The sequence below is a fragment of the Cydia fagiglandana genome, chromosome 4 (genome assembly GCF_963556715.1).
Source record: "Cydia fagiglandana chromosome 4, ilCydFagi1.1, whole genome shotgun sequence".
Lineage (NCBI taxonomy): Eukaryota > Metazoa > Arthropoda > Insecta > Lepidoptera > Tortricidae > Cydia > Cydia fagiglandana.
This window is the reverse complement of record NC_085935.1, coordinates 11292646-11316798: the sequence shown is the minus strand read 5'-3', so window position 1 is coordinate 11316798 and position 24153 is coordinate 11292646. Positions and strand designations below refer to the sequence as shown.

At 36.7% G+C, this 24153-nt stretch overlaps 3 protein-coding genes across 4 annotated transcripts; 1 reads left to right on the top strand and 2 right to left on the bottom strand.

Annotated features, from left to right (window-relative positions):
• Positions 1-369: 369 nt before the first annotated feature.
• Positions 370-2303, bottom strand: LOC134663718 (integrator complex subunit 10). Its single transcript, XM_063520175.1, has one exon. The coding sequence runs from the start codon at positions 2207-2209 to the stop codon at positions 452-454; it is 1758 nt and encodes a 585-aa protein (XP_063376245.1). The 5' UTR covers positions 2210-2303; the 3' UTR covers positions 370-451.
• A 749-nt stretch (positions 2304-3052) lies between these two features.
• Positions 3053-5148, top strand: LOC134664140 (F-box/SPRY domain-containing protein 1). The gene is made up of 4 exons (XM_063520729.1): positions 3053-3495; positions 3738-4011; positions 4170-4260; positions 4522-5148. The coding sequence occupies exons 1-4, from the start codon at positions 3146-3148 to the stop codon at positions 4614-4616; spliced, it is 810 nt and encodes a 269-aa protein (XP_063376799.1). The 5' UTR covers positions 3053-3145; the 3' UTR covers positions 4617-5148.
• An 11368-nt stretch (positions 5149-16516) lies between these two features.
• LOC134663717 (transmembrane protein 164) lies at positions 16517-23916 on the bottom strand. 2 transcript variants are annotated; one of them, XR_010098169.1, is made up of 7 exons: positions 23612-23916; positions 22700-22882; positions 21679-21795; positions 21425-21503; positions 21200-21300; positions 17834-20808; positions 17720-17730 (listed from the first exon to the last, which is right to left on the bottom strand). XR_010098169.1 is itself a non-coding variant. In XM_063520174.1 (6 exons), exons 1-6 carry the CDS (start codon positions 23744-23746, stop codon positions 20575-20577), a joined length of 849 nt encoding a protein of 282 aa, XP_063376244.1. In that variant the 5' UTR covers positions 23747-23916; the 3' UTR covers positions 16517-20574. The 2 variants fall into 2 exon arrangements, 1 of the variants encoding a protein (XP_063376244.1); XM_063520174.1 differs by having other exon boundaries at positions 16517-20808.
• Between the last annotated feature and the right edge of the window lie 237 nt (positions 23917-24153).

Here is a 24153-nt window from a genome sequence, read left to right as displayed (position 1 = left end):
CAATATTAGGCGAAAAATAATTTATGCCTATCAATACATTCGACATAACAATAAAAGACATTTTGAAACATGACCAACTAAATATTTTGCCATACAATAATATTGTAAATAATCATTTGCGACATGTTATATATGCGAAACATTGGTTTGCCAAATGATACTATGGGAAAAATAGTTTGGGAAGTGATAATTTGCCATACAATTTTCGGCCACATATTAGTAAACCAGTTAAACTGTATGTTATGGATTTAAAGTTATCGGAGATGAGATAGGTATGTAACTGCCTTGATGAAGGTTTGAAGTCTTAAAGTAAATAATTACTCAATTCAAAATTAGTACCTATTATTATAATTTATTTTACCCGAGCGAAGCCGGGTTTTCATCTAGTATAAATATAATAAAAGCACACTTTTTTACAATAAAAAACCTTTTTTTTTTACATAAAGGGAAATCATAAAATTTGAAGTAGATAGGACCGTTCTGATGTTATAAACTGTATCATCAAGTTTAAGATAGACTCATTACTTCTAGCAACTTGGGCTTTCATGGCCTGTTTAAAATCTTCTTTTACTCCCTTGTCTGCACCCCTAGTGCCGATCCTTCTCTGTCCTAGATGCTGTTGGGAATTTGGTAAAATATCCAATGCTACACTGTTATTCTGATCATTCCACATGAAACTCAGCTCCTCCAGTATGTCTATATGTATAATATATGCTGAGAATAAATGATAGTGAAATACACCCTTTCGTTTTATAATATCCAAAATGTTCATAAAAATCGCTTCTTCTTGGGGCCATCCAAATTGCATCAATACTAATATATGGCCATAGGTTAAATCTGAACTGTTCCCTGTGCTGAGAAGAATTCTTATAAGCAGAGTACAGAAGTAATGCATAATTGCTACTTTAGTAAGCGGCAAAAAGTGTAGATGTCTGTGAGTGCCACCAACAATCAGCTCTGTCTCTAAGGCACCCTCGACTGACGGCAGCTGTGGCAGGGCTGCCAGTATGCTTTCCACACATGCTGCATATTTCTTGTGGAAGAAGTTAAAAGAAACTCTCATTATGTTAGCAGCAAGATTGTTGCCTTGAACTGTCTGAACTGTTTCATCAAATCTTCCTTGATAAAGTGCCAATTCTTCAGAAAATCCATCAGACCAAGGTTTCACTTGCAACTGATTAGCTAACTTCATGAATTCCCGAGAGATCACCTCGTTACTGTGCAGCAGCTCCCAACAATTAGCTGCAGCTTGGAACTGATTTGATGAAACTCCTGTAACTTCTATTTCTGATTTTCTTCGCTTCAATGGTGTTATGTCTGGATCTGCAAGGGCTTCTATAAGAATATGATTTCCTTTCTGTGACTTTTGTTCATAAAGTGATCTCAAGAAGAAAGTAGTTCCACAATACAGCAATTGACGACAGTCATCGCAATTTCTTAATGTCAGTAGCTTTTGAAAATATGCTTCCCTATTTAAGCTATTATTGTAATTAATCAGATAAGGATCCCAGCCAAGTTGCCTTCCAAGTAAATCTAATACACCATAGAGTCTTAGCCATGGGTCTGATATATCATGTTCTGTTTCATCATAGACATAAGAGTTGTAAAAATCAATAGCTTTGACCAGTAACCGCTGTAACAATCGGGGGGATTCTAAGGAGCTAAGAAGGGGCAGAGTTTCCACAACCAGAAGCCTCGCATACCTATTGTCACTGAAGAACTTATCTGCATTGATTAATGTTTTTACCAGACTGTCAACTCCAAGTTGGGGAAACTTTTTCAATAATAAAACCAACAACCGACAGTGCTCCATGGTGTCATCACTGTTCTCTACACTAGTCTTCAATATTGTTAGTTGTATATCTGGACATATTTTGTCAAACATCTGACTCAAAAAACTTGATTCTGCCGTTTTAAGAGCGTTAGCGATGGCCGATATTTCTGGTAAAAGTTCTGGAAGATTTTGACGTGACAACATCAGAGAAGTGAAACACTCTGCTGCTTCCTGTAAGTTACCAGATTGTTTTTCCATCAGATAAGCCTCAAACTGTATCTTGAAATTTGTGGGAAATAGTGTTTTTGCTGTAAGCATCCATGCTTTTGCAGAATGTATGTTATGCTTCTGAGCTTCTTTGGCTTTAGTAATAATATAATCTTCATCACTTGAAGCAACTTCAATTCCAGGCATGGTTGCATGCAGATTTTGCATGAAAATCCTGGATTCCAATTATATTGTTAATTGAATAAGCAAACTGCACAAAAACACTGCCTTCGGTTCGGCTTCACGCCACTCAAACAACATGACAGTGACAGATGATCTTTTTTTTTCGGCAATAGTATCTATGTCTACACTACATTCTGCCACTGAAATATATTCTGCCGAATTTTGAAATCTAAAGCCCCCTCCAGACTATGCGCGTGAATCGCGGGCGAAGCTGCGAACGCGAGTGTGGAGTCGATTTCGCTGTCTGCGAAAATCGACGCCACACTCACGTTCGCGGCTTCGCGCTGCGATTCGCGCACGAGTGTGGAGGAGGCTTAAAACAATCGTAATAGTGCCAACAGACGAGCGTACTAAAGTCCTATCTGGTACGTCCGTCTCATTAAATACAGGGCTATAACCAAAGGGCGAAAATCGAAGTTCGCAAATTGCAGGCATTTTTCTCTGTCACTCTAATTACGTCTTCATTGGAGTAAAAGAGAAACGGTTTTCGCAGTAACCCCTTAAGCCTCCTCTACACTCGTGCGCGAATCGCGGCGCGAAGCCGCGAACGCGAATGTGGCGTCGATTTTCGCAGACAGCGAAATCGACTCCACACTCGCGTTCGCGGCTTCGCCCGCGTTTCACGCGCATAGTCTGGAGGGGGCTTTAGACTACAAAGGTTAAATAGAACTTTTAAAGCTGTAACAGACTACTATACAGTACAGTGAGAGCGAGAAAGAGATATTTAGACCGCACCGCAGTGCAGTCCTTTGTCTGGTTATGCCTTTAAGTCATAGATCACCACCTCTTCTATTGATTTGCACTTGATTTGACAATCCAAATGTGACATTTGATGTGATTACACTGATGTCACATTTTTATAAAATAAAATGGAAACGATAAGATGATAACAAATCGCTTTCTGCAAATAAATCTAAAGTAATGGAAAGATTAAATTACTCATTAAACGACCTGCATTTGTGCGAAGGTTATTCTATTGCGGAATTAGTTCCGGACCTTGTTTTGGAAAATATATTTTCATACCTATCTGTGAAAGATCTTCGAAATTGTTCCTTGGTTTGTAAGAGCTGGTACAGGATCCTCAGTGATGAAAACAACGACGTATGGAGAATACATTGTGTTAAAAGATTGGCTGAAGAAGTCATGAAGTCTGACTTGCTTTCCACATTAACAACTTATAAGGCAAAACTTAAGGCTTTCTTTCATGCTTGGAATCCGCATGACTGCTCCAGAAACATTTATGTCAAACCAAATGGATTCACTTTACACAGGTATTTTATCTACAGCTAAACAAAGTAATACCAGCATGATAATTTGTTATTTGTATTATCTTTAACCTCAATGCTATTTGATCTAGTATAGAAAGCATCTATACTGTTTAAAAAATACCATATTTTAATTTATCATTGTTAAGAATGATAATAGTAACAATAACCCCTTAAATCCCAAGGATGTAAATTTTATGTTATCTATAAAATGACTCTACTTCAATTGAATCTAATGAATATTACAGGAATCCAGTAGCACAAAGCACAGATGCTTGCAGAGGCAAAGTGGGTTTCAATTATGGCCGACATGCCTGGGAAGTGATATGGGAGGGTCCATTAGGGACCGTAGCTGTGGTAGGCATCTCAACCAAAGAAGCACCTTTACAATGCCAAGGCTACGTGGGGTTGTTAGGGGCTGATGAACAGAGTTGGGGATGGAACCTTGTGGACAATCACTTACTGCATAATGGTGACACGCAAGGACACTATCCGTTGCTTAACAACTGTCCTAAATATCAAGTAAGTCTTAAAGATTTATTCATAAAAAACACAATTTATTTAGAATAGCATATCTAAGTAGTATTTACCCCTGAAGCTTCACACTTAACGACAAAAAATACTAGGTCAAAAAAGGTAAAATGTGTCTAATAATGAAGGTTTTTGTTTTCTTTTTGCAGGTTGGTGAGCGCATACGAGTGATATTAGACTGTGAGGATAACACTTTGTCATTTGAAAGAAATTATGAATTCCTAGGAGTTGCATTTAAAGGTAAAGTTATGGAGTTATTGGATGTACTTATAAATCATATTTAAATTATGCACATGACTAAAGATATAGCATTTAAAATAGCTAAGTGCTTTGCTGGATTAAGTCATTTTAAAGGAGTCCAAACACTATAAAAGAAACATTTTCATATTTTATATAATACATTATTGTATTGATGATGATGATGATTGTTTTGGAATTTTAGAATTCTTCATTGATTGGTCTTATCATACTGAACACTAATTAATTCTTATGTTCTTTCAGGTCTTCCTAACAAGCGACTGTATCCAACTGTGTCAGCTGTGTATGGAAATACTGAAGTGTCTATGGTTTACCTTGGTCCACCATTAGATGGCTGATGGCTACCTACAATATCTAGATAATGATGATCATGACCTGGTTTGGCTGGGGCAAAAATGTACCAGGGAGCAGATTTTAAACTTTCTACCACTCAATATTGTGTATTGCATTTAATTTCTACAGTGATTTCTATTAATAGAATTGACAACGAAATTAAAAAATCGCCCTCCTGGTTGGTGCAAGTGTCTCTAAGGTAGACCCGTATGGTTCGGCTCATCAATATAGTGGTGGTTTTTCTTTTGTATATATTGCTTCTATTTTAATTTATAATCTTATTACAGTTATTACATTTCATGAGTGTGAATATTATTCAAAAAACGTTAGCATTTATTTGAGATACCATAGTATTATGTAAAAAAAATTGTATATATTTGATTATAGATTTAAGTTATTATTTATTTTCTTTTGGTTAATAATAATAATGTATGATGCACATTAAATTTATGTTGCATTGCCCTAAAGTTGACTGATTGAGAATGGTGGTTTTACGATTAGTACCTAATGATTTTGTGCAATAAAATGACCATTAGAGTAAAGAACATGGCAGTTATTTACCCAATTTAGTTTTTAGGTTTGTTATACTATCTTTATTAATCTTATTATGCGATCAATTTTATAGAACCTTTCTGCAATTTGCACATCTATAGTGTAGGGTAGTTACTTTCAGTAGGTAGAGACTAGAGAGACACGTAAACGCCAGTCCAGACGGGATAGTCAAGTCGAACGATTTGATTAAAAAATATTTCAGCGTCAATCTATAATTTCAGATTTACGGTGATATGTGAGCGCTTTAAATTAAATAAATGCCCCCAAACATGAACACTAGCGTCGCAAACTGGTATTCTTACGTCCGCACCTCCATTATCCGTCTTAAGGTGGCCACTGACGAGCCTTCCAACAGTCCAAATAGCGTGGCTGCAATCCAAAATCGGTCCGTGAATGTCAGAAACGTACAATATCTAATATTAGGATGTCGTCCATTTAGATGAATCCATTGTAACGGCATCCATTTGGAAGGCTCGTCAGTGGCCTGCTAGCATTTTCGTCGCCCACACCACCTGATTTGATCAGCCAGCTAATCAGATTGGATAAAAAATTGTTCCCGTCTGGACCGGGTCTTGAGTTTAACATTTCTCTAGTTAGCCCCCATTCCCACGGGCGCTTTTACAACGCGCGTTAAAAAAGCATTTGAATTTAATGACACAAATCTCGGAGTAATTAACAATGGAGCCGCCATTAACAGGCGTTCCCCTCTGTCGAAAATAGGCGGCCAATGGTCAACCACATGTCAACCATATGTATGGACTGACGTTTATCTGACATGACGTACTTATACATTTGATGTGCCCCTCCCCCGCAAAAAAACGGCAGACTATTTTGTACCGAAAATTTTAGACATAGCGTCTCCGTTGGTTATATCCTCTAAGACACAAATGGATACATGTGTAATTTATTCACATGACAGCGTGCCGCTTTTTATCAAGTGTTGTTGGATTTTCGACTTTAAGCCTTGGTCGATAAATCGAATTTAGAGTGCGGACAATTTCTTTATTAACGCGCGTTGAAAAAGCTCTCGTGCGAATGGGGGCTTACTGATAATACGGTCCTGCCTTTGTGGGACTTAGGTTTAATACAATAAAAATGCACTTTTTAGTCAATACTTTATTTAACAAACCAGTGAATTCTTATGATAACTAGGTAGATTATTTTATTTCGTTTAATCACAGGCTGACAAGAATTACGCGGCGGCCACGTGTGGTCGTGCTTAGTCGCATTATTAGATATTTGCACATGTTTACATAAGCAGAAACAAGTAAATTATAACATAAAAACAATACTGCTTATCCAAATACAAAGCAGCGTTTCACCGAAATAACAATTTGTTGTAAATGGCATCACTTAACTCTTTGTACCGTTTGTGGTTGTATGACGCTTCGATCGAATTCACAGTCTACATAATTAGAAAGCGAAATCAAAGCGCCACGCCACACTTGGGACAAATACTTCGCTAATGCGACGCCAATAAACGCCGTTTTTTTCGGAAGTACGTACCTGCATACTTCTTTTTACATGGTGTCCCAAACAACGAGACCTCAAAAGGGACACCGCCAGACACTTTCTGCTTTGCTATGTTACTGCTAAGAGGGACAGGGAAACTTCTCTGTTGTGTCCTGAAAATGGATACATGTAAAAACCCTCTAAATACAACTATGTACCTACTGACAATTTGATGTGCCTGCTAGTTGACACGTCATTGAGTTTTCTTGTATCAAGTTTATGAATATGAAACAGCCGTTCACTGATATGAAACCATTTAAGGAAATATATTTATTAACACCAGAATATACCTACACTTTCGTTTTAGGAGAGCCATTTTTTTTTATAAATGCAGACGGCGCTTGTTTACCCTTTTCCACATTTCTGCTAGGTGAACGAAAGTAGGTCTTGAATACTGAATTTTTTTTACTGTGAGACCAACCAAAATATGTTTCATACAAGGAATATATAAAATTAAAATATTATTGCCACTTGAGATTTAAATTACCCGAACGTGCTGCGTTTGCCTGCGCCCACGTTATGGCCGCACTAGTCACTTTAATCCTAGATATATACTAAATTCAAAAACAACTTTTTCATAATTTTCCGCAACCATATCTGTACACTAGGTCCTAGGTGTTTGCCCTAATTTTCTACACAACCAGATCTAGATCTGATCTATGTTCTATTCTGCCATTTAAATCAGTGTTAAAATTCTTTAGCGACAAGGTACTTTGCTATTTATTTTCGTCGACATTATTTAGCAAGGTAGGTAAACGATTAAAATGTAGGTACATATTCACAACACTATGGAAATTCAAAAAAATAGAACACAAAGTAATATTCATTATAAGGCGGCATACGAGCTGAATTTCAGATTTTACAAGCTTTTAAATTTAACTTGCAATGTTTGTAATAGGTATGTTGGTTCGGGTAAATTTTTGCTTAATTAGACCCACTTTCCATTATTTATTCGATTGAGCTAAAACATCACATACCTACATATTATGTAAGTGGGGTGACAATGCAACATTATGATACCATCGAGCTAAACTGATAATGGACACAGGAGGTGGCCATAGGAACTGCGATAAAACAACGCAACTTAGTTGTGTTTGGGTTTGTTAGGATTGTCTCGATGTGTACCTATTAGTTGCCTGTTGAAAGAAAAGTAGGTACAGCCAACGATAAAAGCTTGTATGAAAAATGAAAATTTTGATATAAAATCTTGTGTCCACCACAATGACCAGGTGCCACAACAATATCTGAATTTATTCCGTGACCACAAAAATTCAGTGCTGAATTTATGATAAATACCTAATTGAGCTCTCTGGTGCACATCTAACACACAATTTTTATGAATTTTCTTTTTTGATTTACATAATTTTACGATAAATTACCTGAAAAGAACCATTCCGAATACCACCTTTAAAGCGAACAAGTAATCTATTATTCTCATTCTTTTAAGATTCCAAATTAGGTACAAATTGGAACTCTCCCTGGGCAAGAGGATAACGGCATAGATTCATAAGTCCCCGCGTAAATACCTATGCAAGTACAACATGTACAATCCAATTGTGAACCCTTATGTTATGGAATTACCTACCTACAAGAAGGTTCGAGATTCAAAAACGCGATATCGCTGTGACTTCTTATGACCAATTAAATTAAGTTGGTGGAATAAATACGTTAAACACATTATTCAATGTGTAGCATAGTGGCTATATAAGTAAGTATCCCACATGTGGGTACGGTAGGTATATGTAGAGAGTACTCAAGCGTTTGAAATTATGATAGAATAATGGCATGTATCTCTAAGTGGGCCAGGTGAGTGAAGTCACATGAATATAATTATTTTATTACGTAAGTATGCCATTGGCTGGCCTTTTTTTACAGATAACCGACCATAATCGTAGTTTGCAGAGTACATTGTTGTATGAAACGCTTTGAAGGTTGCAGCTTAATATCTATACGCTTCAGTGGCTTTATGTTCCATTGGATATAAAAATCCATTATGGAAATATAAACTACTTACATGTAGCAAATAATGTAACTACATTATTTTATTATTTACGTCTGCGATTCGTATGTAACATTTATGTTACAGATAACAGAAACCAACTGACGAATTTTTTTACAATTTTGCATACCTTTTGTTTGTATCACTAGGTACAGTCATCAGCAATAGTATCTAAAGTATCTTACACAACTAGGGCCGCAAAAATATGTGACACGTTCTTATTTGGAGCGCAATAAGAGCGCGTCATATATTTTTGCGGCCCTAGTTGTGTAAGATACTATTGCTGATGACTGTACTAATTACCTATTCATGTATCTCTCCCTGTTGATTCTACTTTTTGATGGTTAAGAAATAAAATTATTTAATAGGAATCTTTGGCAAAACACATTAGCCTCTCTAGCCGCCCATACGTCAAACCTTGCCAAGCAAAATGAAATTTTATTTTGTCAACACAAAGTTCAAATTAAAATGGAACAGGAGACCTTTTTATAGGTCTCTGGGCGGCTAGAGGTTAGTATAGTAACAGCACCAGTCATGGGACATTTATGAGGAAATTTGGAGTATTTATGATATTTCCCGTATACATGTAAATGGTCTACCGCTTAGCGTGTTAAAAGATGAAAGTCCTATCCGTCTTTCATGTTTTAGGCGTGTTGTATCAAAGATACAGCAATTAGTTTCCACATATTTAACAAATTAAAACTATGCTTTTTTTCTCCAGTCATGGACACCAAATCTCCAGTAATGGGCCCCCGGTAATGGACGTGGATCCAGTAATGGGCCCCCTATAATGGACATTGCTCTATCAGTATAAAATATTGAAATGGGGAATAAGTTAGGGAAAAATAATAAATTTTTGGTATAAGCTTTATTGCTGAATGTATTTTTCTTTCCACAGCCAATTATTATTGTATTAGATCCATCGAGATAATTCTAATATACCCAAACACAATTAGTTAGGGTTTATTGCGATAAAGTTCCCATGGCCACCTCCTGTCGCCATCATCAGATTAGGTCCATGTTATCATAATATTGCATTATCATCCGATTTACATACTTAATTACGTACATACACAAAATTTCAACTGAATCGGAAATCGAAAAGTGGCTCAAATTCAGTTACCAAGATTGGACCCACACAAACTAACAGGGCAAGTTAAATAAAAGTTTGGAAAAACGATATTAATTTATCCGAAGTCCGAGAATACCTCCTGATTGACATATTTCGTAACTACATTTTACTTCTGTATTGTTTAAATATGATATTATGGCATGGCAAGCATCATTCTGTCAATTGTCCCATCATAGGAGGTACGCAGTTTTACAGCTCCTATAATTGGATTGCGCCAAATACCACTATTTTTTTACATCTGTGGAGTCACAACATAGTGTGTTGTATACCTTATCTCATGGTTAATGCAATTAACAAAACACATTCTAGTTTTCATCAAGTATTAATTAATTGAAATTTAATAAATTAACTCACCTCTCTTAGCGAAGTTGTTAAGAATTCGTAGTGGTATTTTTTTTCAGTGACACGTCAACTTTTGGGTTGACGCCAATTTCTTAAAAAGCAACCAAATTTAATGAAACTTCAAACTGAAACAGCTCTAGGACTCTTATTTATGATAATATACAGCCCAGTGTTTATAAACTACTTTTAGATACTTATTTTAGAGGAATTATGTTTTTTTGTCCCATTACTGGTTCCACGTCCATTATAGGGTATACTACTAGCTTCCGACTAATTTCTGGATTTTGATAAGAGTACAAAAAAATTTTTTTTACACAGATTGACTAAACCCCAAAAGTAAGCTCAAAAATGCTTGTGTTGTGTTGTGAGTACTATTATCCAATGAAAGGCGAATAATGCCAATAATTGACTAATTCTTCTCATCGATTGTTATTTCTCTTTGATCCTTTCTAGAGCAAGAAATGCACGACTTGTCCTACCCTAAGTTCACATATATTTTTCTCGACCTGGCTCTATGTAGCATTTTATAGCGTAACCATAACCTTTGCCCTAAAAAGTATAAAAAAAATTAACTATTTCCCTTTGTTGACCAAAGCGACGTTACCAAGGCGGCCCGGAGGACCGCTACACCAATTCTACGTGAGCATGACTGATGATATTACCCGCAATGTATATATAATACTTAACTCAATTATACATAAAAATTAATCTAAATATTTGTCATATTTTCCGTCAAACTACTTTTATAAAAAAAAATGCATAATCTTATATAATATTATTGATTGTTCTCAGAATCGCTATGACTAGATAGGATATTTGTTAGTTGGCATGTTTGCTGCGTAGAAATACAGTTTCATTTCAAATTGATACAGATAATAATCGGCGATGTTGGTCGAACGTCATATCAGACGTAACATATACCGGGTGTGGCCTGTAACATGAGCAAATAATTAAAACATAGATTGTACCCCTCAAACGGTGACACTTTTGTTCAACAACTTTTAAAAACTATGAAGTATTTAGACTCCCTATTTTTCATACAAAATAAATGTTATCTTCAATGGACGCCATCGCCATGCCATATCATTGTGATTGACGTTGCTTGTCAAGCCTTAAACATAACAAAATTCGCAATACATTGCGACTTTGAATAACCTTTAAAGTGTATTAAAAATCAAAGTACAAGTTATTTTCAAAAGTCGCTGAACAAATGTTGATCAGTATGAGGAGTACAGCCTACAGTTAAATTTTTTGCTCATATTACAGGCCACACCCGGTATATATACAGGGTGATCAATCCAAATGGGTCAGTATGGAGAAGTCAGAAACTATAAGAGATAGCAAAATCTGTTCTTAGGAACCATGGCTTCGATTTTAGATTAGATAATAATGGCATTCAATTTTTTTTAAAATCTATCATACATAACCGGGATTCGAACCTGGTCAATATTCTTGTTGTTTGTTTGTATGGCAACTTTTAAACGATGCGTGATAGGTGAAGGGTGCTCGACCAAATATCATAGAGGGCCCTGAGACAAAACAAACTACATTAAAAAAAATTCAAAATGGCCGACTTTTTTTTAATTTTTTCGAGTTGGTTCGAGCGCGCTGAGATTTGGCATGCGACGAGCCTGGGGGCCCAAGATTACCATGTCAAAAAAAAAATTTGGAAAAATCCAAAATGGCGGCGGACACGGGCAAAGTCAAATTTCCAAGTAGGTTAAGCGAGCCCGAAGGGCGAGTTTCAGGCCGGGAGGCCGAAGACCGACCCCGGCGGAGGGTCGAAGGCCCGGAGCCTCCACCCCGACTCCCAAAACGCGGCTCCCAATAGGAAAATTGTTGGGTCATGTTTAAGCTCCAACTTCCCCCTTTCGTGTGACGCTTCGGGCCTTCGGCCCTACGCGGAGCTCGACCTCGCGTTTTGGTAGTCGGGGTGGAGGCTCCGGGCCTTCGGCCCTCCGCCGGGGTCAGCCTTCGGCCTCCCGGCCTGGAGCTCGCCCTTCGGGCTCGCTTAACCTACTTGGAAATTTGACTTTGCCCGTGTCCGCCGCCATTATGGATTTTTCCAAAAATTTTTTTTGACATGGTAATCTTGGGCCTCCAGGCTCGCCACATGCCAAATCTCAGCGCGCTCGGACCAACTTGAAAAAATTAAAAAATAGTCGGCCATTTTGAATTTTTTTTAATGTCGTTTGTTTTGTCTCGGGGCCCTCTATGATATTTGGTCGAGCACCCCCCACCTATCACGCATCGTTTAAAAGTTGCCATACAAACAAACAACAAGAATATTGACCAGGTTCGAATCCCGGTTATGTATGATAGATTTAAAAAAAAATTGAATGCCATTATTATTAAATCGAAAATCGAAGCCATGGTTCCTAAGAACAGATTTCGCTATCTCTCATAGTTTCCGACTTCTCCATACTGACCCATTTGGATTGATCACCCTGTATATATATATTAACGGCATCCTAAGCCTAATAGAAATGAGATTAGGTACTATACAACCGATCGGCCAACAGTGAATGTCACACCGCAAATTTCTACCCTATGTTTTATATGCGAATAGCATAATATCAAAAACTTACTTTTGATCGTTTTTCAATCGTTATTTTAGGCTTTTCAATTATTTAATTTATTTATTATAGGTATAGGTACAGTAGGTATATTCGAGGCTTAGGTATTATAAGAAAAGCTACTGTTTGAAAAGTATCTACAGAGTATTTTTGTGAAGTTAAGTCAGTGTTCAAAAACGATGTAACCAAGTGCATTTTAAATAGGTTTATGTAAGGGTAAGCCCATATAACCATTCCAGTCGCAGAATCATCAAAGTGGTAACTAAATGTCAGATGTGTCGTAACAGAGTCCACACAATGTGTCTAGAATTGTTTCGAAACAAAGTGTCGTCGCCGTGTGTACACTTTTCCGTAACAAGGTGTCGACACATTTGTGTGCACTTTGCGTGCGGTTTGCGACTAAATCTGACAGCAAATTTATGACAGCAAATGTCAATATAAAATACCTCTTGAAAACCAAGGTTTGTCAAACTACTATTAGTGTCTCGTGTGCTCGTAAGTAATTCTAGTAAGTCATCATGGGCGATGCAAATGATAATAATCGACCAAAACCATATAAACACCCAACACCCGTCAACCTTTTACAGAAAAGTTTTTAAAGAAATGCAATAAGCTACTTAGGTCAGCCAACGAATGCTCAAAAAAGTTGTAGACGGAAATGCTCGGAACACAATTTTTGACTCTGTAACTTGGTGTGGACAAGTTAGGAGGTGAACAAATCAAAAGTTCCCGGCCGTAGCCCTTGAGCGGGGGGAAGAGAGGGGGCTTTGAATGTCCCATTTTCCGGTTTTTCGATTATATCTCGGAAACTATGCATCTTAGCGACATGGCCACTTATACAAAATGAAAGTTAATTTAATTTGTTACAAGTTTATTCAGTCAATTTTTTCGATATGTTGAATAGTTTTTGAGATATCCGCTCTTGAACGTTTATTTAGGGCTCTCAATTTTATCTTGATATATCTACATCAGTGAAGGTGCTAGGCCGTGTATGGTATCGTTTTCGTATAAATCTGGGTTGCTGAATCCATTTAAGGTCACATTGAAACCATTCCACAAAATTAAAAAAAACTTTTTAGGGTTCCGTACCTCAAAAGCAAAAAACGGAATCCTTATAGGATCACTCGTGCGTCTGTATGTCTGTCTGTCTGAATACACAAAATAGTTCTTTACCTATAGATGACAGGAAAACCTATTAGAAATGTGCAGTCAAGCGCGAGTCGGACTTAATGTACGGAACCCTTAATACGCAAGTCCGACTCGCACTTGGTCGGTTTTTTTTAAACTCCTCTTGACGCTTAACCGCTGAACCGATTTCGTTGAAATTTGGTATAGAAATAGTTTGCGTCCCGGAACAGGACATAGGATAGATCTTATAACCAAAATCATCTTTTGAAGGTGTGAAAAGTGGCGTGGAAATTTGTACGGGAAATCAATAACCGCTGAGCCGATTTATATTAAATTTGGGATGGTCTACATCTTTGATTTAGTTAAAAATGATAAAAAAACATGACTTCAAACCTAAACTTAAACAGTATTAACTTCAAGAAGTCAATTCTGAATTCCCCCCTACACCTCATTTCACACCTTTGAAGGATGATTTTAGATAACTTATTATGTCCTGTCTCGGGACTCAAAATATATGTGTACTAAATTTAAATTAAAACTGTTCAGCAGTTTAAGCGTGAAGAGGAGTTTAAAACAAAGTAAGTTTATATGTTTTTACTTTGGAATGGTGTCAATGTGATACCATAACTAAATTTGGTACTGCGAATTTATACGAAAACGATACCAAACATGGCCTCGTAGCTTTACTGTTGTAGAAGTCAAAATAAAATTGAGAGCCCTAAATTTTTATTACTTGACCAAACTTGTGTAGAAGGAAAAGGAAAAATAAAAGTCTTCGGCAGGAATATAAGACACAAATATAATTTTTTTTTCGTTACTATTTCAATTATCAAATATAAACATACCTTGATTATATTATTCTATACTTCGTTTTTTTAGCATTAGAAATTAGGTAAACAATCTTGACGTGTCTTTTAATTGAAAAACAAATTTTAAAAATAAGTTACGGCAAATATGTAACAATTATGAATCTAGTACGATCATTTATATTCGTCTGCTTTCATAAGTAATAGTTATTGATTTTTAAAAAGCGTTTTTCAATTAAAAGACATGTCAAGATCGTTTACCTTCTTGCAAGTTCTTTCTAATGCTAAAAAAAACGAACTATAGTGAGATCCTCACAGATAAACAAAAACATTTACTTAAAAAATTACAAGGTCGAAATGTCACGGAACTTGTGAGAGTAATACGTGAAAAATAAAAACTTTTATGACAAAAAAATCTGGACACAATTTAAGAAGCATCCAATTGCGTCGAGGAATCATCTGTATTTTTGCTTGTTTCATTACCTCCTCGCTTCTTTTTTTGTCCTTTGTATTCTGTAGCAATTTGTTAGATCTGAAAATAAAGATAACTTGCGTCGTCACGGATGTCGATTTATAGGTTTTAGGGAGTGCAGAATTCGAAAACGATGATCATTTTATAATCCAAGATGGCCGCTACGTATTTTGTCATAAAAGTCGTCATGAATATCGTTTTATAGGTTTTAGGAAGTGCCGATTTCGAAAATGATGACCAGTTTGGAATCCAAGATGTGTGCCGTGCACTTTGTCATAAAAGTCGTCATGGATATCGTTTTATAGGTTTTAGGGAGTGCAGAATTCGAAAATGATGACCATTCTGGATTCCAAGATGTCTGCCGTGCACTTTGTCATATAAGCCGTCATAGATGTTGATTTGTAGGTGTTAGGAAGAGCAGATTTCGAAAATGATGACCATGACCAACAAAACGACATCCATGTCGACTTTTAACATAGTGCATGGCCGCCATCTTCGATTCCAAAATAGTTATTATTTTCGAAATCTGCGCTCCCTAAAACCTATAAAACGACAGCCATGACGACTTTAATGACATAGTGCATGGCCGCCATCTTGGAATCCAAAATAGTCATCGTTTTCGAAATCTGCGCCCCCTAAAACCTATAAAACGACACCCATGACGACTTTTATGACATAGTGCATGGCCGCCATTTTGGATTCCAAAATGGCCATCATTTTCGAAATCTGCGTCCCCTAAAACCTACAAAACGACATCCATGACGACTTTTATGACATAGTGCATGGCCGCCATCTTGGAATCCAAAATGGTCATCGTTTTCGAAATCTGCGCCCCCTAAAACCTATAAAACGACACCCATGACGACTTTTATGACATAGTGCATGGCCACCATTTTGGAATCCAAAATGGTCATCATTTTCTAAATCTGCGCCCCCCAAAACCTATAAAACGACACCCATGACAACTTTTATGACAGTGCATGGCCGCCATTTTTCAAAATGGTCATCATTTTCTAAATCGGGGCCCCCTAAAACCTATAAAACGACATCCATGACGACTTTTATGACATAGTGCATGGCCGCCATCTTGGAATCCAAATTGGTCATCGTTTTCGAAATCTGCGCCCCCTAAAACCTATAAAACGACATCCATGACGACTTTTATGACATAGTGCATGGCCGCCATCTTGGAATCCAAATTGGTCATCGTTTTCGAAATCTGCGCCCCCTAAAACCTATAAAACGACATCCATGACGACTTTTATGACATAATGCATGGCCGCCATCTTGGAATCCAAAATGGTCATCATTTTTCAAATCTGCGCCTCCTAAAACCTATAAAACGACACCCCTGACGACTTTTATGGCATAGTGCATGGCCGCCATTTTGGATTCCAAAATGGTCATCATTTTCAAAATTGGGGCCCCCTAAAACGTATAAAACGACATCCATGACGACTTTTATGACACAGTGCATGGCCGCCATTTTGGATTCCAAAATGGTCATCATTTTCGAAATCGGCACTCCCTAAAACCTATAAATCGACACCCATCTCGACTTTTATGACAAAGTGTTTGGCTACCATCTGCATGCAAGACATTTCTATTATTTTTACGTACAAAAATGGCCCCCTGTCAACTTCCAACCGAGATTTAATCGATAATTTATTCGATTAATGTTCAGATTAATTCAATTTCAATCTATGTCAGGTCGACTAAACTAATCGTGATTAAAATTTGAGGATTAACTTTTTTCATTCCATTAATTAGTCGAATAAACAGTTAATCTATTAAGTCCCATCTCTGACCACGTCATTTTTACACTTTGAGAATATCTGAAAACAAATGAACACAAGGAGCCATTTTGCAAATCCAGTAACTTTGTTATTACTTTTGACAGCGCGTGTCATGTGTCTACACAGAGTCGACACAAAGTCGAAACATTTGCGACTACTTTGTGACTGCAATATTTCTCAGCCTTAAACCATATTTATACATCATAATTAACAAGTTTCGTAGTATGTAAAGCGTTATTTCTGTTATTTAAGTATAGTATACGCATCGAAGTACTAAAAATGCATCAAATAATATATTTATGAACACAAGCACTGAGAAGTAAACAATTTCATTTCCGGCTAAACTAAAACAATGTGGTGGCGCGTTGATTATATTACACTTAGTTTATCAAATCACTCGAGCAGTTTAATTCCCCATAATAATTTAAGTCCTATTGTAATATAAATGCAAACAATATATAATTACGTCTTGTAATCCGTTTTAGAGATGGCGTATTAATGTCACTTATTTTTATTTAAGCATTTTTCCATCTGACAGTTTCCATTTGACAGGAACAAAATGAACGAATGAACGAATGATTTTGGCATAAAGTAGTCGCAAACCCGAAACAATGTGTGCACACGGCGACCACACTTTATGTCACTTTGTGTCATGTGTCGACCCTTCCCCATTTCTGGTAACTGTGTCGACACGGCGACGACTCTGCGACTGGAATTGTGACCGAAACAGACGGTGTCGACACAAGATGTGTCTACACCGCGTCGTAACGGCGACTGGAAATGGTTGTATGGGAGGGTTCCGTACTTGTAGGTATATACCTATTAAATGTTTCAACATGAAATCATTATCTTCCTAGAGTCGGTCCAACTAACTCTAACTCCACTAACCGTGTTTGATAGCACAAACTGTGGAAGTGTTATTTAAACCGCATAATTTCACAGAAATTGAACGTTTATAACACTTCCGCGTTCTGTGCTATCAAATTCGCTGCAGTGTTAGCTTGGTCTAAATCTAACGTAGTTCCGGCATTTTTCTGGAAGTCTGGGGTCTTCTCGGCAACTTATCCCAATCATCAATAGTAGGTATAGGTACTAAATTAATATTATATTAACGAGAATGCGGAAATCGGACGGAAGAACGCATAGACAATGAATTATGAAAATTTCTATAATCATACCTACAATTACGGAACCGTAGCTTTCGTATATATTTTTTTAATACATTTCTACATTGAGTTCCTTTATATTGGACCAAACATATCTGTTAACGATCGAGTCAGACTAAGAGCCACCCCACACTAACGTCTCCCGAGCCTCGACGTAGCCAACTATATGGCTGCTGGTCGACGCAACGTATACGCAACTGCGCAGCGACATCATTTTCCATAGCGCTCACTAAACGCCGGCGCTCAAAAGGCGCTAGTGTGGTGCCCTGGTGTGGTGGTAGGGGGGTGGCCCTTAGTACAGTCGAAAGTTTTAATTTATGACCCATTTTGTACCTCGGTGAAAATAATATGAGGTCTCTAGCGACTGTCATATTGATTGTCACCGTGACAAGGTACGAAATGGGTTATAAATTAAAACTTTCGACTGTACGAAGCCGCTCAGAGCGGCTACCGCGAAAACCGAAATTCGCAAATTGCGGGGATCTTTCTCTATTACTCCAATGAAGGCGTAATTAGAGTGACAGAGAAAAATCCCCGCAATTTGCGAACTTCGATTTTCGCGGTTATAGCCCTGTACTCATGAATAACACAGGCAGCACCACTTTACCTACGACTACATCATGAGTAGGTATATATATATCTACTCGTTTACTGCCAACTCGTACTACCGCATAATTTAACAAGATCGATGCGACATAGGGTCAGAACACTTATTTAACTCGTAACTAAGTTAAAGTAGGGTAATTCGCCAGTAACTGGCCACCCTAAACTAAAAATGAATTGTATTCACCTATAAACAGAATTCATTTTAATGTAAGGTTTCAATTACTGGCCACCTTATACGATAAATAATGACATATAATAAACACTACCTATGTGAACAGAATTCATTTTTAGTCAAAGGAGGCCAGTTACTGGTGAATTACCTAATGAGTAATTACCGCAGCGATAGTGTTAACTCGTGGGTTCAACTTTCTTTAGCCAGACTACAAATAGGCTTCAACCTCAGACTGTACAAGGTAGGGTCCAGATATTTGTTCCGGTTAACTTGGGTGTAGGTACAGTCAACCACAATAATATTCCAGCCCTGTCTAAAGATTTCAAGAACATCTGGGCCCCAATCCTTGATTTAGGTTTTGATCCATATGATTAATTAATAAAGCCTAGGTGAGTGCAGAAAAATTGTGACATAAATAATATAGTACCTAGGTAAATAGGTAGAGTATAGACTATACATTTAAATAGTGTTCTTCATTGCGCCCGTTTGACACAATTTTGTATGGATTGACTGGAAGCTATTAGAACAACGTCAAGGTACCTTCCTAATGAGACTCATTTTAGGTACTTACCTAATTTAATACTGTTACACGATTTAGGTACTAAGCAACTCTGTTGTCTGTTTTTCATCTGCATCCGATGGAGTGACTGTTTTAAGATAAAAATATAATACCTATGACCTATATGTTTATGGATTTACACCGACAGAGTCAGATATTATTGAAGATGGCTGTATAAGTGTACATTAATGCAATCACTCAATCAGATAAAATATAACTATTCACTCAATTAGTTTCGTCCGAGCTCATAAGCTCAAAACATTCCTAAGTATAATTTGACTTACATTACCTGATAGTTCAAACTTTAACACGTAACAAAATAATACCTACCTAAACAAGCTAGATTTATAGTCCGTGAATTGTCTTCATTAAAAAACTAGAGGCCAAGTTGAAGAAACCAGCACAATCTCGGTTTTTACAGTCTGAATCGGAGCTACAACGACAAGCATTCAATTGTTTCCAAGTTAAAACATCTTAGGACTGCATCCTAAACCAGAGTCATAAAAACTTTTGCTCTTTAAGGCATTAGATTTCTACCTACCTGCCTCCCTCGTTTAATTAACAGTCGTGTTCATGTCGCCTTTATCGCACAATATAGGTCTTGATGAGGAAAAGATTGCTTTGTAAAATGATGACGTCTATTTTGATGATGACGAATTATACCACACCAAGAACAACGATATAGCTTGTCGTTTGCATTCAGTCCCACCCTTTGGCCTCCCTATATATTATAAGAGATCATGATTTATTAATTATTTAGTTTATTATCAACAATAATCACCCAAACGAAATGGACGCGATGAAATATTGTTCTTTAGGTACTACATTAGGCAACTTCACAGAGATTCTAGCTACCCTGAAAGGGGTTACAGCCATTAAAGTGTCGTTTTAGGCAAAGAGGTACCACGGACGGATGTTATTAAAGCGTTGCAAGACTAATAAAACGTGCAAATAAGACGATTCGCTTCTAACAGTCATGCTGTCATAATGTGAATTTTCACTTATAAATTACAATTGTAAATTGTTCCACGCATTGTTACTAAAGAATTATGACATGATCGCAGTGGTTAGAAATCGTCTTTACCGAAATCCGACAACGTGGTACCTTTACCTTAAGAACGCCACAAAAAGAATTTGACACGCACCTACAAGTCTTTTTTGACGTCTGCCTTTTTGTCCTGGAGTAATTCTTTGAGTTGTTGTTTGACCTTTGTGGGCGGGAACTTGGTGAGACAGAAGTCAGCGACGAGGCAGTAGCCCTTGCAGAGGAGGGGGCAGAGCGCGGCCTGGTGGAGCACGGCGGCCACGCGGTACCACGGCCCCTCGAACGGGTCCAAGAGCGCCGGGCATATGATGTGGTTCAGGTTAACTTGAGCCGGCTGCAAATAATTCAATTGTCACTTCAACATTCCTAAACGAAGACTAAAATGGGTAATAAGTCTCTGTTTTAATAACAACGCAACACGGCACCGTATTGCTGTGAAATTAGCGATGTCTCCAGTGATCGGTCTGTCTTAAGATATGAAATTTGAAAATCGAAATATTTGACATCAACCAGTCACGGCTGGAAGGAGACGTGACCGAGGGAGATCCCTTCTAAGAACGCTCAGTGCCTGTTGAAGGATGACAGTACATCATCAATATTACCAGTATAAATAGGTACACTTTATAAAACACACACAGGCAAAGGTTACGGTATGGACTTTAATACATTGTAATAAAGTTTACTATTGCGTATCATAAAAAATAGTCCTGACGTAATATACTTACTATTGCTATAGCTTGTAGAATTATGAAGTGATACAACAGATTAAGGCAGTAACTAACAATTGCCCAATTGAAATCACCAAGTGGCTCTACATTGTACACACCTGAAAATTAATTTAATTAATTTATCATTGGAATCTGAAAATTAATTTAATTAATCTATCATTGACGCAATTAGATTTAAATAATAAAATTAATAATGGAAGATGCGAATATCAAAATACTTACCACCAATTCTTAATAGATAGTATGGTATCACACACATCATGCCATGTTGTATCCAGTACAGGGCAGCCTCAGCGGGGATCTATGATGATACACATTAATTATTAATTTTATAAATTTGGTAGGATTAGCGGGGCAGGGACTATTAGCCACTGCCCCCCAGACTAAGAAGAACACTTAAAAATTAGCAAGTGCCGAATATAATTGAAACGAATAGGTTTTTAATAAATTATTCTTGAGTAGTTACACATATTTACCTGTCGTGATGCTGTTTCAGGAAATAAAAAAGCTAACAGAGGCCCATTTAACAAGTATAAGTGTATGCGAAAGACTGCAGTCACTGTCCTACTGGGTGGTGCAGCCAACAAGTATATCTGTAAAAAAATCTTATTTCATTATCATTTCAAAGTTACATTTTTAGAATATTCAAAAAATTGAACACAATACATACTTCAAATCTTTTAAATATTTCAGAAATAAGTGGAATAATTACTGCCTTGAGTTAGACTTAAAATAACTGTCCCTCAGTAATTTTTCCACTTTAAAATTTAATATATCTTTCTTGTTTTATTTCGGTGTTATATTTCTTTTGCAAGCTCTCTTTATAATAGTTCCATAACTGTTAATAATCCATGTCCCAATTTCCTGTCACATTTTAGATGTCAGCAGTGTAATCATTCTATTGTGACAAATTTGTGCTTATCAAATATAATCATATTGTATTCAAGCCGTACAAGCCCCAATGTTGTGAATAGGTACTTATAGAGTAATGGCTTTGTATGCAAACCAAGCATTTTAACCTAAATGGAAACCCCTGACCCGTAGATACCCATATCACATTCCTTAAATGTTTGGAACGAGGAAAGTTTGCATTGTATTTATGTATTTAAGGCAATAATTAGAACTCATCTAAGTAAATTTGAAATGTAAATTACAACATTACTATGTAAATAGTCTAACTTATTGCTTATGGCACAACATTCAAACATTCAACTGAATGACGGAGTCCAGAAATGTAACGGAATGTACCTTATAAGTCAATAATTTTAAGGAAATCGAACAGTTTTTAGTATGATTGCTTTCGTTTTTACTCTTACTTAATGTATGTTGTAACACTGTAACTAAGTTCTTCAAATGAATTAAGTAATTCTAGTTAGTCAATGTTAAGTGTGTTATTTTAAAATACTACTCTTCAGGTGGCGATTTTTATATTTGAATTGTGGGAATTATAAAATCACATATATGAGTGGGATTTGTGAAGGCTGATTGCCTACTTACTTGCATTAATGTTGTAACATGACATGGATTCAACAAATATATTACAGTGCGAGATGCAAATTTAAATCCAATCTCCATTCCCCATAGTAAGGCCAAAAGTATGACGAGCAATCTCTTGCCTCCCCGGTCACTTTTAATATAAATTTCATCATGTGGTAATACCAGTTTTGGATAAGTTTTTACCTGAAATATTTAAACATGTAATTTGTCATTCAAAATTAATATAACTAATGTGTAAAACCAACGTTGGGGAGTCAACATCTTAGTTCCAACATTTATACTTTTTAGGGTTCCGTACCCAAAGGGTAAAACAGGACCCTATTACTAAGACTTCACTGTCCGTCCGTCCGTCCGTCTGTCACCAGGCTGTATCTCACGAACCGTGATAGCTAGACAGTTGAAATTTTCACAGATGATGTATTTCTGTTGCCGCTATAACAACAAATACTAAAAACAGAATAAAATAAAGATTTAAAGGGGGCTCATACAACAAACGTGATTTTTGACCAAAGTTAAGCAACATCGGGAGTGGTCAGTACTTGGATGGGTGAATTGGGTGACCGTTTTATTTGCTTTTTTTGGTTTTTTTTTTTGCATTATGGTACGGAACCCTTCGTGCGCGAGTCCGACTCGCACTTACCCGGTTTTTTACTATAGAAAACAATTTAATAGTGTTTTAGCAATCTAGGATATGATGGATTAAAAAAAGCAATTATGTAAAGTAACATTTCTTTACGTCCTTACAAAATTTCAACAATATATAGAGATACAGATAAGTTTTATTAAGTTACAGAGGTATTAGTTTTATTAGTTAGATCTACTTATAATAAATGGTACAAATTTTAATTAAATTAAAAGAGATAAAACACTCGTGGCTTAATTAAGTTACAAGTTTACGTTATTGATACTTACTAAAATGTATGAGCACAATGCAGTAACTATAATTGTTTCAATTATTTGCCTATTATACGATAAAAAATATGCGCACTCGGGCCCCACATTTCGGGGAACGGCTCTGTTAGCACCACTATAGGCCCACTCAAACATCGTTAAATATTACAACTTATTAATACTGTTTTTAAATAAAAATTAACAAATACAATGTTCAATTTTTTTTACACATTTCCTTTAACAAAATTAGCGTGTTTCAATAAAATATGAGTAGCCTGTCTGTAAATAATTCAACGATTCAATCAATTCCCGCGATGACAGCTGACACAAGGTTTTGTAAGAGTTGCCATTAAATAAAAAAAAAACATTTAATAGAGGGTAATTTTATTTAATAACATTTTTACAACTTTATAACAAATCACTAAAACTTATAAATAAAAAATTTGCCCTAAGTCATGGTCCGTAGGTAGGGTGCCCAGAAGGCTAGCCGCATTGCCCCGCTGGATGGCAATGCTGATCCTTTGGGCAAAATATAGGCCAGCCCTCTGGTCACCGGAGGCCTC